General features: G+C 34.9%; 1 protein-coding gene across 5 annotated transcripts; it reads right to left on the bottom strand.

Moving 5' to 3' along the window:
• Positions 1-638: 638 nt before the first annotated feature.
• Positions 639-11,714, bottom strand: LOC103710887 (smr (Small MutS Related) domain-containing protein). 5 transcript variants are annotated; one of them, XM_008796810.6, is made up of 11 exons: positions 10,787-11,714; positions 9,189-9,214; positions 5,800-5,949; positions 4,871-4,953; positions 3,913-4,148; positions 2,942-2,979; positions 2,769-2,825; positions 1,736-1,803; positions 1,547-1,653; positions 1,370-1,446; positions 639-1,047 (listed from the first exon to the last, which is right to left on the bottom strand). In XM_008796810.6, the coding sequence occupies exons 1-11, from the start codon at positions 11,343-11,345 to the stop codon at positions 922-924; spliced, it is 1,527 nt and encodes a 508-aa protein (XP_008795032.4). In that variant the 5' UTR covers positions 11,346-11,714; the 3' UTR covers positions 639-921. The 5 variants fall into 5 exon arrangements, with proteins under 5 accessions (XP_008795032.4, XP_008795031.4, XP_008795033.4 ...); XM_008796809.6 differs by having other exon boundaries at positions 2,942-3,018; positions 10,787-11,710; XM_008796811.6 differs by having other exon boundaries at positions 2,942-3,018; positions 5,800-5,904; positions 10,787-11,647.
• Between the last annotated feature and the right edge of the window lie 4,336 nt (positions 11,715-16,050).

The following is a 16,050-nucleotide window of genomic DNA, read 5'->3' as shown; positions in this document are numbered from 1 at the left end:
TTATGCTCAATCAAACATAAGCCACTCTGAAATATACCACTTTTTATGATCAACCAAACATACCAAAACCATTTTTCCAAACATTATATATATATTGCTAGAGCGGATGATTCATATCTGACAAGTACGAATGCACCCAATAAAATCAAAAAACAGAATATTTCGGAATGCTCAGGGCAGCTCCCCATCCCAAGCCCACAAGGTACTACCAGCATGTCTGACCACATAAACGGCCACCCAATCTGCAGCCACATTAGCTTTACGAAATTTATACTTGGCTTAAAAGACCTCTCCATCCCTCGTCATTGTCTAGATATCTCGAAACAATGGATTGTTGCCGCTGGCACCCACCGAACCTCCCTAGATTCAACTAATGACCGTGGCCGAGTCACCCTCCAGAATGACTGAGCTGGCTTGTAACTCAAGCCGGACATGTCGAAGGCCTATCCAAGCAGCCCTCAGCTCCGTACCGCACTAAACTCGTAACCCCGCATCAAGCACCAAGCATTATATTTTCAAGAATTAGTTCCTCAAAAAAGATATTCCAGAAAAAAATTTCTTTTCGTGAACCAAACGAGCCTCTCCCCCCTCCACCCAAAGAGACAAAAAAACAATGAGATATGGTGCAGATACCAATGTTGAAAGCTGACACCACTCAACCAGCGAATCATAATCATTAGTGATACTACACTTACAAATTATGCTGCTCAAGCGAGCATATTGCATGTGAGCATGATTCTGGGGTTCATTTTGCCCGGCCCTGAATATTTTGCTTGAAGTTGTGCCAAGGTCTTAATTTACAACATTACCATAACCATCAAGTTCCACCCTGGGTCCGACAGAAACTTACAGATCAAGTCAGTGGCCAAGTTCCCACTTAACCACTATTTTACACCATTTAACGTGATACTGAAGTTGAATTTACTCAAAATCATCAGCATCACAATCCATGAAACTGTACTCCTTCAGCCCGTCTAGATGCAGGACTATGGCTCCTGCATTCTCTTCTCTCCATTTAATACCTTCCTTCTCCGCAAGACCAAGTACCTGAGGTGACCATGCAAACAAATTGAGACAAATAGTTTAATGGGTTGCTGCAGAACAGGAGTTTCCCCATTTATTTAATACAACCATGCATGCCGGTACCTCAGCCACTAATTGCAATTGAAAACAAGAATCAGAAAAGAAGACTAGTTTCCTACAACTAAATTTGTATCATCAATTGATTGACAACTCAAACATTATGATTTCCTAAATCACATGAAGACCAGTTTATTTTGTTTCTGAATGAGAAAAAATTGCCATGGCAGAAAAATGTCTGCATCAATAAATGTTAATATGAGAAAGTTCAACGTTGCTAGTTGCTTACCATTCGTTTCAATTTTCCCTTTCCATTTCCAACACCATCGGCACCACGTCCGGTGATAACTTTGAGAAAATGGACAGCTAGGTCAAACAAAAGCACAAATCATACTGATGTAGTTTCATTCAACAAAATAAATGAACAAAAATTGCTGGAAAAGGCCGTGCAGCATATGATTCTTACAGGGAATATACACAAATAATAAGAGGTGGAGCTTCAAAAGTCTACTTGCTTGTTTGACATGTTGCCCATGTAAATCAATAGTGACGATGTTCTTTATATCTCTATTTCTGCATATAAAATATGTTTTAACAATGTTTAATTAATTAGTCCTTTGAGAGAAAAGGTTAACAAGCAGAGTTATACAATCACCTGGCTTCAAAAATCTCCCGACCGGCTTTCTCATCTGCCTCACGGGCCAAATCACGGTAAAATTTCCCCTAAAACAAATAAAACATAACCTAGTGTTTCAAAAGTAATTAAATAATGCTCCAAGCAATTCTATATAGATATCCATCATTAATCAAATAAATGAGTGTCAGAACTAACAAACACATTCTGCAGAAGCAAAATATTTACCAAAATCAACTTACTAATCATATGGTAAAACTAAAAAAGATAAAATAAGAAATAAATCTATTAAAGGAGTTGTAGGAGTCACATAATTTAAGGATAAACTGATGGAAAATCGATTAAGATAGTATTGGACATATACAATGAGGAACTAAGGAGGATTCAGTAAGGAGAGATGCTTCGGTTTGTGTTAAATATGGTAAAAGAAAAAGGAGATAAACACCTAAGGTAACATGGATGGAGGTTGGAGAAAGGACATGGAGAAACTTGAAATAACATTAGATGTGGCCCTAAATGAGAATTCATAAAGCGGATGCCAAATAGTCAGGAAAAGGCTTGATGCTTACGATTATAAACTTATTAATGTATAAGAAATAGTAAAAATTCACAACCCCACATGTGAAATCATGGGTGCATTCATACTGCTGCTCAGACTACCAAACAGCTGATTTAGTGTTTGTATGGTGATGTTAACTGTCTATATTACCCACAGGAAAAAAAAAAGGACAAATCAAAGACCTTTGGGATTAATATGAGGAAAAATTGTAATTGGCAGAAGTTTCAGTAGAAGTTCAGCAAAGCTTTGAAAATAAGGAAAAAATTAAAGACGGTAATAGAAACACATTATTAAAGGCCATTTAACATATTCTGAAAAATCAGATTAACCAACAAGATATATGTAATTTGCAAAACTATGGGGCAAACCAACTATATGCATCTTCACACCATCATGATGGAGAGAGAAAATCTCAGTTTGGAATATGAAGATCCATCCCTTTTTTAAGATTTAAAGAATTTTATGATAACTAGGATTTCTACTAAAAGATCATACCTTCTCTGAAAGATGGGATGCATGACCTCGTTCTCCTCTTGAATATGCTATTGCAGCCTGAGAATGTTTTTAATAGATTTGCATAATAACCAAAAAAGATTATGTTAGACAAAACATTATTCTTGGACATGAAATGGTAGTTGAAAATACATAAGAGCACAGAGGCATCTTACTTGCTGATAGTAGGCTTTCATCGTGTCCCAATGCTTCCCTGCAACACTTTGGAATAACTGATAAGTATCTTCTTTACCTGAGTCAACAGTAGTTATCAATTTGTCTTAATAACATTTAAGCAAGTAAGACCTGACAAAAATAATTCCAGTATTTGCAAATCCAACTTAAGTACGATCATCAAACTGGGGCATACCCCAGTGATCACACACCTCTGCCCAGCAACTAGAGGTTCTGGGTTCGATTCTTGGGCAGCATGTCCTCAAAAACCTAGGACCAGGTAAGCGTGATGGTTGAAAGAAAAGCAAGTTCAGGCCATTTCTCAAGCTTTGAAACAAGCACTAGCAGACATCGTGAAATTTCATCCTAGTGGTTCAGTTTTTTGACCTATCGAATGAAAGAAGGGCAATGAAAGCACTACTCACCTGTTTTGGACTTGTTTTGTCTACTTACAGAACAAATGAAATCAATTTTATTATCAAAAAAATGTTTTTGAATGAAAATTTAGAGAACAAATACCTCTGGTATTCATTTTGGTTTAATAGCTATCAAACCAGCCAAAATTCTATATTTTTACGCATTTTTGGTGTTCTGATGATACATACATATACATGTATTGCAAAATATTTGCCGGTTGCACCAAACAGCTTTATTCTCTTGCTAAAATTGCCTCCGCAAAACATAACACCTATTTTTAGAGGGTTGATGTTAAGTTGGCCAATGATCACCTATATTAATTCAATTCTTCCATTAAGAATCAAACAAAGATTATCTAATACCATTGGTCTAGAAAGCAACTGCATGAGTGCCCACAAGTCTCCCATCCTACTATGAAATATTTCACACGTGGATGATGAAACTTCTAACCTGCCATCATCAGAACCCAAAAGAAACAAGGTGGAAGACCACATAGATCCAGATGATCTATATGCGATAGATAAAGGTATCATACCTCGGAAAAAAAAGAACTTACCATTTTTAACATTCTGTTGTGTGCCAGTAACACTGGGAGAACAAAACTCCAACCCTTGCCCAAACGATTCCACTTTTTCTACTACCTTTTTCCAGTTCATAAGATTTGGTTTGCATTTGGGATGATCAGGGGTATTAAACAAAGACTCCAAAACCTTTTGTTGGAGATCTGGTGTCGTTCTTTCCAATCTGGAAGGTGGTACTACCTCAGATCCCGCACAAACCTTTTTGTAGTCCCTAGAGAAACCTCAGACGAGTTATATACATATAGGAGCAGATGAAACCTTTATGTGAAGCTGATGCAGGGAAGCATGTGTGGATGCATGCACACACAGACACATATAGATACATATAGATACAGATGCACACAGAAAATGTTCAGCTAATCAAGGATTCTTGGGAGCTATCATGACAATTTATGGAATATGAAAAATTGTAGACAAAAATGAGGGGCATTCCAGTCATTTTACTCTGATGGTCGGTTGCAATAAAAAGAAGTGCCTTTATGAGATCAATTGCCAAAAAAAAACATATTGTCTTTTCGCATGAAGTTTAGTTTTAGAGGAGGACCAGCAATTCAACTATTTATTATTTTCAGCTTGATATTTTGATTGAAATATCTACTTGCCTAGGCAGATGTCGTGCTTCATTATGTTACAAAAATGCATATGCGAGTATAAATGCACACATATATCATTGTTAATTCCTGAAAAAGCCCGTGAGGTTACTGTATTATCAATGGAATACAGGATTTTAGAGCAGTGAGATTATCAAAGTATAAATAGAAAGATATAAATCTCATTCAAGACTTCTAGAGTACACATTAGGATTAACAGAACAAAATGAATGGGTACATATTCTCGACAATGCTTACATGAGGATAAGATATTCGTTCATATATGCTAACTATTAAAGAAAAAGAAAGTTGAAAAATAGTGATCATCAGATTTTTAGCTCACCTGCAATCATATCCTACATACTGTAGGAAGTTATGTTCTTTTTCAGATGGGTGGTATGTCGACTCTGGTGTCTTATCTGTTGACTGAGACAAATTTACAGCATAAAAGAATGCATTAAGGCACAAGATTTTAGAAACCAAAAACCAAATTGTTCCTTGTACAGACACTGTCTTGATAGTAACATATGGATGATAAAATAAGGCATCCATGGAAATGGAGGTAGAATCCCATGATGTAATCAGAAGTCATGACAGCAAAGGACTGCCCCAGGGCATCCCTAACCCACCATCTTAATCCTTGGTAGATACTACAGCATTTAATAGCTTGCAAACAAACTCTGAACATAGAAAAGAAATGTCCAAGATACTGACTGTATTGACCATACCCAATACCGAGGGTTTAGTTTGCTATATGAATCAAACCGGTCCGAACCCAGTAGAACCGTCATGTATCACCTAGTATTACCGAAAATCGGAGTGTGTATAGTACCGTACCAACCCATACCATCCGATTTCAGGCAGCACCATGATAAAAAGTGAGAAATAAGGAGTTGGAAGCTGTCTTGGTATGGGGTATGTACCGTACCAAATTGGTAATATACCGGTATGGTACTCGATACCAAGATTGTGGATCCCGATCTAAGAGACATTGTCAACCAACTTAATCTGGAAAAAAGAACTTTCCAAGATTGGCTTATCTGTGAGGACAACCAGAAGGGGGAGATGTAACATAAGATTAAAAACTCTATATTGCACAACCACCATTCAACCTAGTGGACTAACAAATAATACAGATTGAGTACAATGTTTGCACACGCACGCACGCGCGCGTGTATGTATGTATGTATGTATAGCAACAGTTATCTTCAAATGCAAAATGAGAAAGAAAGAATAAATTAGAAATAGAAATATTATTAGTCGAACAATCACCTGGAATGAACTTCTATTTTCCTCTGAATGGTTTTTGCTGGATAATTCAGTGTAGATACCTAAATAATTCATGCAGGCTTTTGAATAAGTATCACAACTCCTTTCCTGGTTATAGGAGGAAGCTGATATATCAAGAAGGGCATCCAGGGCCTAATAAAAGCACAATAACATAGATTCAACACGAGGATTGGTGAAGAAAACATCAAACCAAGAATTTAGTTCGTTAACCCTTTTCATGATTCACTATTCTTTCAATAATGATGATGATGATGATGATTCATATTGTTAAAGCTAAAAGTTCGTAGATGCAAAAGCCCGATAGAGATAAGCAATCATAAATTAATTTTCAGCTTTTTTCTTAAAGCTAGTGATACATGAAGATGAAAAGGCAAATTATAAAAAGACATGCATATATCCCAATAGACATCGATTATGGATAAATAGCAATCCCATTAGAACTGATTAACAACTAGTTTAAGAAGAAATATTCTAAAAAAATGATATGATATTTCACTAGAAAAATGATATGACAGAAAAAAACACGAAAATAGCTAAGGGCCTATTTGGTATCGCTTCTATTTCTGGTTTTCTAATAAAAACAAAATTACAAATGGCAAGATAAAAAGCATGTTTGACAATATTATTTTTATTTTTTATCCTTTAAAAGTTATTTTATTATTTGTAGAAAAATAAAAATAAGAAATATTTACTTTCAATATTTTCAAAAACAAGAAACACATATTATTACCAACACCATCTCCATCACTATTTGGCGCCCCTGCCACCACCACTGCTATCGTCAGCATTGTCGTCACCACTACCACTCTCATCATTGTCATCATCACCCCACCTCTAATACCATTGTCGACGCCTCCGCCATATCGCCGACGCATCCACCGCCATATCGCCGATGCATCCACCGCCACCACCATCTTCACCTCCCCCCACATTATTGGTCACCACACCCCCACCACTATCATCACGTCCATGACATGGTCGCCATCATCATCACCTCTATTACACTACAACCAGACTTGCCACCAACACCACTGCCATCTCCATTAGCTTTGTTGCAACTACCACCATCTCCACCACCATCACCATATTTGTTTTTAAAAAATAATTGAGTATATTAGACATGTTTATATTTTAAAAATAGAAAATATAGAAACAAAATTTCTAATTTTTATGTTCCTAAAAATAGAAAAATAATTGTAATGGCTTTATGGCTAGAGCATCCCAAATAAATAGGACGTCACAACACTGATTGTTGTTAAAAATGCGCGAGGTTGGCTCTAAGCGTCTCCCACGGACACATATTACCATAACAATCAGTTGCAATATTACAAACTTGAGAGTTCTCGAAGTAGGAGTCGGTGAAGTAGCCATATATGGGAAGAATTAAATGGAATGTCAGGACTTTAAATCCAACAAATTAGCCAAATAAGATGTGTTGCAATGGCGCCAGGCAAAAATTGCAAAGAAGACAAGTGTCAATGCAAGATTCAAAAAAACAAGAAAAACCACTAGGATTGTTAGAAATTTAACAAGAGAGACAAATCAGCAAATGCCAGATACAATAATGATAAAGATAATCCATATCACATGCTTATAGTAAACTAAACAAAAAGGAGGAAAATGAAGAAGGTCGGTGATGGCCACATGGTCATATTTATGTTCCATGGAGCTTGACAATCATATAAGTAAAGAACATAAGATGATTTTAAGGGAAAGTTGGAACAGCCAAGATGGAGAAGTGATTATGGTTGTCAAAACTAATATTCATAATAAAAAAAAGGTGAAACCATAAAATGCTCAAAAAGAGGTTGCTCTTTAAGTAGTTTCCCAACAACAATGGTGGTATAACCTAGCAAAAAAATGGTGGTTTATCAAGTGGACAAGTAAAATGACCGAGTTTGGAGAACAACTTGAAGGGTTTATAAATTATAAAAAAAAGTATTTTTTTGATCTTAGAGGGTCAGGATCTTTTTCTTTTTGAAAAAACAAGTATTTAGATGGACTAGAAAATGTGTAACAAAAATGATTTTGACATCTCTAAGCCCAAAAAGAAAGTGTTGGACATGTTCTTGACAACCACCTAACCGAATAATTATGCTAATTTGTTTTTTATACTGTAAGTGATGCCGGCCAATTCATACCAAAAATTTCTTTCTCGTGAGAATAAAAATGACCATTCCTCCAATTTTTAAGTGGAATCATAATTCGTGTGTTTTGAGGAATGGTCAATGGAAAGGAGATTTCGTTACTTGATGTGCAAACCAAACAATGAAAGGGGCCCAAAGTTAAAACTGCCATTCTGGTCCAGCCCCCACTCTACAAATCAGAAATGGAGTGGGTGAATTCTGAAGGAGACTATAAACAACATCACAATAGGATTACTTGTTGATCTCAAGGAGTTAACTCGGAACTCCTCCAATAAAATACTACGCAAGAACTTTGTAAAATAATATAGAATTAGAGAGATAAAAGGAAGAAATGACCAATAGGGCTCTTAGGCTAGAAGTTCTTTTGGAGAGGCCAAAAGCATTTTTTGGAGCCCAAAAAGCACTTCTGGATATTTGGTAAAGAAAAACCTAAAAGCTATTTTTTAGTCCTTCCAGAAGTTGATATACCTTTACTTGGCAAAAGCTCCAATTCGAAGCCTCTACCCAAAAGCACTTTCAAAAGCCCATCAGGAAGCTATTTGTATTACCAAAATACCCCTAAACTTAATATGAAAATACAATATAACATTATCATAGTATTATACTAAAACAATAATTTCACATTCATATATTACAATAACATTATACTATGTAATAATAATATTAACATGCAATAATAATAATAATTGTAATACTTTATATGAAAAAATTGTATTATAATTATGAACTAATAATAGATACATTATATTATATCATTATTATATATTTATGTATTAATAAATTATATTATATTACATTATTATACTATTCTATACAATATTATATTATATTATGACAACGCCACATTACTATTATTATTATATCATAATAATAATATTTTGATAGCAGAACATTATTGTATTCATAACAATATTGTATTATTATATTACAATTTATACTAGTCAAAATAAATAATTTATAGATTACGAATACTTTATAATAACAATTCTTGATACTGCAAATAGTTAAAAAATTAAAAGAACTATGCAATATCCATTATTGTCATTTTCTTATACTAAAAGCACTTTCTCAATTTGGTTACCAAACAGATATTAAAGTTCCATGGCATTTAAGAAATATCGTTACTAAACAACAAACAGCTATTTGTTAAAAGCTCTACTAGCAAAAGCTCTAACAACAAAAGCACTACTACCAACAGCAATCCCAAATAGGGCCTTAATATACCTTTTCAACATCGCATCCAAATTGACCTGCAAAAATAGATAAAATCAAGCTACTCATTGTATATGAGAAGTCAAGCCACACTAAATTAAAATGAAATACCAAAGCACCATATTGCATGTTTTGAAATAGGATTCCTAAGTATTCTTTTTCTATAAAAATGGTTGCCTAGGTTTCTGCCTTCATGTTTTGAATCATGTTTGGAGGATGAGATTGATTAATTAATCAGTACTAAATATTGCCAATTTGGTATTACCCATTGACTTGTTACATCGTATTTGATATGTTCCATTTTTTGGTTAGAACTTTTCATTTAGATTTATCTTTATGTTTATAGTTTTTCGGATGTACTATCCTCCACTGTACTAATCTCTAGAGTAATGCACCACCTTGAGCCTAGCACTAGGTGACCCTTGGCCACCTATTGCCGTCTACAATGTTTTAAAACCTTAGATGTCTAGACCATGTATACATGCATGAAGGTTTTAAAAAAAATCCCAGTTCACTATATCACATCAAGGAGCCCACAAGTTCATGGAATGGGATATGTAGATATCATTATACCTTCACTTCTATGACGCTGGTAGCAAGAGAGTCAGGCTAGCGTGTTAGATTAGGCACATCAGAACTTATGTATCCGCTTCCTTCTCCATTCTTGTGCATCCACTGCATCTATTATATAACGCCGGTCTACTTTTACAAATATACCAATATATTGACAGTGAACTGGAATTATAGAGGCCAAAACATATATAGCTTTTATCATGTAAAAGCTACCTTGGTAAATGCTCTTCCCTTTAAAGTCGATCACCCTCCTAACTAAAGATAGAAGAAGTACAATATGGTCCGTCACATGGCTTCTCTCATCTCTCATATTCTCTCCTCTCTTTTCTCATCCTTACCTCCATCATACTTCTTCAATCTTTACTCCATCATCAACACATCCTGATCAACAAAAGAGTATCTAATTTGAAAATCTTAAGAGCAACCAAGCAAGGATCTTATTCATCATTTGTATTTCCAGTTACTTCCTGCTGAAGCAATTTACAATCAAGATGAAAAGGGTGCCAACTTTCTCTTTTATGGTCACTTTTTCATCAGCCGAACATTTATTGGCTGCCGACCACTGAAGGAGTGAATATTCCATGCTTAACTGTAACCAGTGGCATTACGAATTAGTACTATAAGAGTAGAGAGAATTTTCAAGTGTTCTTCAGAGACCAATAACATTTTTCTCCTTTCATGTTTTTCTCTATAATGCTGGCATAAATTGATTTTAAAATGGATTGTTCTTAGATGCTTTTTTCAGAAACATTACCCGCCCATTGTACATAAACTTACAACTTTAAGGGCTAATTTCGCCATATAATAGTGGCAGCACATAACCACTAGAATAGTAGAAATTGGAAATCTCTTCTTGTTGATCCGAATATAGTGCGACATGGGTTCATATAGTACAAATTTTAGGGTTTTGAGAGCATGAGATTGTATATTTTTTGACAGATTAAAATCGTCCTAAGTTTATATACAAAATAACGCAAGAATGCAGCAATCTTGGGGAGGAAGGAGGGGAAAAGAAGAAACAATTGCAGGGAACTCACCTAGCACATCTTCAACGACACCCATGCCAAGCTCAGAGCTTTCTCCAAGCATGGAATACAGAAACTCCTCGGCCTCTTCAGCACTATGAAGCCGCATCACGGCCCCTTTTCCCTCTAGGGACCCATCGCTTCTCCTCCTCCCTCCGCCACAAAACGCCGAAGGCTTCGAGTATTCCTTCCCAATCACATCCGAAACCATGCCCGTCGCGGCGGCAACCCTCTTCTGCTTCCGCCTCCCCCCGAGACCCATCTTTGCGCCACTGGCGACCGGGCTCGCCGCGGAGCTCTCGCCGGGGTCCTCGAGCTGAGCCCCCAGGATCCCAGCCGCCTTAAAGGGATCCCCGCCGGCCTCCCGGAACGTCGACTTGGCCTGGTCGAGAGAAACCGAAACAAAAGTATCGATCAACCAATCTACGGCTTTTCTTTCCTCATCCTCCCCCTCTCCCTTCTCTTCCTTTTTGATTTGGGGATCATCTCCACCTCCAGGCGCCGAGGGTATAAGGCAAGAGGCGGAAGAGGTCGTCCGCTTCTTCTTGCTCTGCTTCTTCGAGGGTTTCATGGCGACCTATCGATCGGAGTAGAAGGGTTTGAAGAGAAGAGAGAAAGAGAGAGAGAGAGAGAGAGGGAAGGAGGGATTCCGGGAGAAGAGAACGTCGGAGTCGGAGATTGGAGGCAGCGGCAGTCAAACCCGTAGCGGGACCGTTGAAAAAAAAGGGGAAGGTAAGGGGGGGAAAAAAAAAGGGTTGCGGGCGGACGTCGGCGATAGGAGGGGAAGGGGGAGGGTACGCGGAATCGCGTGTAATTCGCTAAGATTTGGGTGGTTGGTGGTGGTGTGATTGGACTTGAACTCGGAATGATGGCAGAGGAACCATCTTCCGGGAATCTCTTTTCCAAGTGCGCCACTGACTCGATTGATGGAACGATAAGTAATTTGAAAAAGTCCTTGATAATTTATATAGATATAAAAATATATTGGTTAAAGAAGGATACGTATAAAATAAAAAATATGCAAATCTATCAACAAATATTTAATAAAATAAAAAATACTCAAATATATTAACAAATAAGAGATGTAAGATGAAAAATTATATATATATATATATATATCAATAAATAAAATCCTTCGTCTACATGTGAAGGCCCATCACTACCTTCGATTGCTCTCAACCTCTCTTTAGCTCGACTTGCCATCCATCACCTCTTCTTTTCCTTCGGGTACCAACATCACTATCTAGTTGTCATAAATATTAACCACTATCTATAGCCTTTGTTAAACGACTAAAAAAAAAATGAAGTATTACCAATAAGATATAAATATATGTTTGCAGTTTGTTAATGTTACGTTTACTATATATTTTCCATATGATCAAAAGGATTCTCAATGTTTACATTATTGTTGTTGATTTTTTGATCTAGCAATGACATGCTGATGTTCATATTTATTGGTAATGATACTTCATTTTTCATCTCTTTTAACTAAACTATTGATATTTATTTTTGATAACAACATTGTCGACATAGGGTTTGAAGATAACCACAAACTTAATATAATCATACAAGAATCATAGAATCTCTAGCGGTTAAAAATTGCCAAAAAAATTTGGAAATATCATCCATTGTATCCCCTGTATTTTAAAAACTATCAAATAAGTGTTGAGGTTTATATCCCTACATCTATAAAATGCAAGAGTTTAGTAATTTCTCAAACATGCTAATATTCATATTTGTTAATAGTGATCCTCGTTTTCTTCAATTCTTACACACTAAACTATTAATAATGGCCGTATTTGTCAAAAGTGATCCTTGTGTTTTCCAATTCTTATACATTAATCGATAGCCACAAAATTAATGTAACCACTATAAAAAAATCATAGAATCCTTGGGCACCTATTATACACCTAATATTGTTAAAAGTGTCAAACAAATATTGTTTTATATACCACCTACAAGGGAGTAGAACCAATGATTCCTAGATTGGGAAAGAACCATTCAACTGCCATGGTAATGACTTATTTAATTAGAGTTAAAGTTTATTTTAGTTAATAAAAGTTTATTCATGTTATAAAATATACTCATGTGAAATATATTTTGATATTTAATATTTTAATAATTATTTATTTTCATACAAAATCAATCTTTTTTCCTTTGATAAAAATAAAAGGTGAAAAACTTGATTTTATGATATTTTGCAAAACCATTTTATTCAAAACATTTAAAAATATCAATAATTTCAAACTATTCTTGTATCTTTATATTATTGCTGCAAGTTCTTTGAAATATGAATAGTTTTATTTTATGTTACAATTAAAGAGTAATAGCGATATTATATATTTTTATTTAAATAATTTATAATTTTAGCATATTTTTAATGTAAAATTTAATCAAATCAATGAGGCGAATCCTTGGCTAAATCAATCTTACACTTCTCTATCTTTGGATCATAATTGAACTTGGCATTAATGTTATATACTTTTTGTCGTTATTTTTATTTTATGTCCGCCGATCACATCTTCAAATAGTATTTATGACTTATCAATAAAAAATAAAAGTAAGCAACAAATTAATTCGTTGAAATTTATCACAAATGCAGAAAAAGTGTTATTTCATACTTTTTTTTAAAAAAAGAATTATAAAAATAATGTCATGATTATAGGATAAAGATGAATTACAAACTAATACCCCTTAATTTATCATAAATACGGGATAAATTGTTGCTTTCCAATTATTTTTTGAACATGCCATTAAAATAATACCACCAATTCTATGATTTTTTGCAGTGAATGTTTATAGATGATAAAAAATTAAAATTTTTGAAGATAGAAGATGCACATTATAAACTTTTGGAAAATAAAAAACACAAAACACAAAAAAAAACCCCTTCGAACTCGCATTAACAATACATAGGAAAATGATAGGGGCCTGGATGCAAATGACATCAACACCAAGAAGCAAACTACAAGCGTTTCACGTGAGGAACTTCGGCGCCTGCTTCCACTCTGACTTTCGAACGAAACATGTTTCTGTGGTGGACTACTCTCTCTCAAAAAAACAAAAAAACAAAACAAAACAAAATTTCCGCGTCAAGAAATTTTTTTATTTAACACAGACAACAACTTTGGGGAGGTCCACGGACAAGAATGCAACTATATCGATGATGGCTTCCGCTTGGATGTATTAGATCCTGTGACATATTGTGAAGTAGTCAGACTCCAGAAAGTGTCTCACTTCTCCCATTTATCCGTAAAAGAAAAGGTCCACTCCTCAAATTCTTGGCTTATTGGCTCTTGTCTACGAGATCATAGGGCGTGGGGCAGCTATAGAATAAATAGGAATCAACATAAATTTCAAAGTAGGCAAACTTTTTTTTCCTCTTTGTATAATTAAATGTGATATCACTTACCAAACAACAATAGTCTTTATAATTTACTTAAACAATTAACAAATAAAATAATCAAGCAATCCACACCAATACAATTTTTTTAACTTAGAAAACTTTTATATGTGAAGGAAAAAAGCTACTAGACCTAATCCAACCAAAAACTTATACTAGTTAGAATAATAGAATTACATGAACTAGAAGCTGCACAATACCTATGAAATAAATAGAAATTAATATAAATTCCAAGGGCAGGCACACCACCTATACCTCGTTTTTAAGTCTGTTAAGACTCTTGTGGATTAGTATCTTTATAGGAACAATAGCTTCAATGCTTCCGCTCCAATTATTCATCGAAAAACCCGCCTTGCTGCTTGAATTGCTCCGTGGCATCACTTCAAATTTCCTGCAGCTACCTTCGTTCCTCTGAAAACTAGGCCACGTCACCAATATGAAGTTCGCAAGTTTTCATTTGGGTGGCTTCCACCTGCCTTATATATTTTTTTTTTGGAGAAGTTTGCTTGCTTCATGGACAAACCAGACCATTTTGGACCTCGTACGTGTCTGGGTCAAGGCCCGTGTTACTTTGACCGGGAGTAGTTTAAAATGTGGTATACCTGAGGGGCTTTCAAATCGTTTTTTCATACTTTTTTTATAAAAACTAATGTATAAATAGATAATAATTAAAATATAGACACCGCAAAAATAAGCATTAGAAGGGGGTGTGTGGCATAAAGAAGAATAATTAAAAAAATAGTACTTGGCGACCAAAATAAGCAAATAGCTTGACAGTAAAAAAGATTATTCCCTTCTATCCGCATGGAACATGGCTTAGCTCGATACCACATCATTCCCACAACCAATCAAGCAATACAAATTCGAAATGCCCTACTTTATGGTCTTGCACTCCACATCAAGCGGCACTGAGATTGAGTTGAGGTCGGTCATGCACCCAAACTTAACCCATTAAATTATCATTTGAACCAAGCTTGAACTAGCCTATTATCAAGTCAGGTTAAGTTCCAATTCTCTTATTTTCTGTAAACAATAAAAGGAAAGAATCGATTGGCCAAGCTCCAATTCTTCCTCTCCCCTTTGACAACATCAACTCTTTTAATTTGGATTTGTTATTAAGGTGTGGAAAATTCTCAAGTTCAATTTATTTCGTAGCTCTGTCAAAGCGGACAAGCTTGTCATTTATAAGCCATCTTGAGCTGTTCACAAAAGGGAGCTTGGTGCACATGCAACTGGTTGCCCATATATTTGAATCAAATTTATATGAAATCTCATGCAATTGCACCACAAACATGCATGAATCAGAGAAATCCATCATAAATACGAAAAGATCCACTTTTTAGCTTTATTCAACTAAATTTGTAGTCAAATAGTTGACTGTAAATTATAAATTTTAATTGAAGGGTCTAATTGAAAATAAACACCTTTCCTCTTCTCTCAAAACTTGGTTAAAACTATTTAGAGAGATGATTAGACAATTTTAACTGACAAATAAATACATATTCAGATAAAGCAATTCAAATATACTAACATAGACATAAAATATCTATTTTTGGGGATAAATTTCCGACCAAGACAGATGTATACTTACAACCCATAAAAAAGTTTAAGTTCATAATCATTGACTTGATAATTCCATAATTAATTTATATATTATATTAATTTTAGATGAAAAATTATTTATGTGGTTATAGCAGGAGTCATATAGAAAAAAAAAAATCTTTTTTTTCATGATGTCTAATATTAAACTATTTTTTGTACAGATTTTAAAGTATTTTGAGCAATTTTATTCATCTATTTGCATAATTTTTGAATGTTTGTTATACGATTAAATGATGAATTTGAAAAGCTAAAGTGTAACAAATATCTTTCA

Source organism: Phoenix dactylifera, chromosome 5 (assembly GCF_051530095.1).
Source record: "Phoenix dactylifera cultivar Ajwa chromosome 5, Ajwa_hap1_PhDact_Kaust_v1.1, whole genome shotgun sequence".
In the NCBI taxonomy this organism is placed as follows: Eukaryota; Viridiplantae; Streptophyta; class Magnoliopsida; order Arecales; family Arecaceae; genus Phoenix; species Phoenix dactylifera.
Note: the sequence above shows the minus strand (reverse complement) of the source record. Positions and strands in the feature narration are given on the sequence as shown.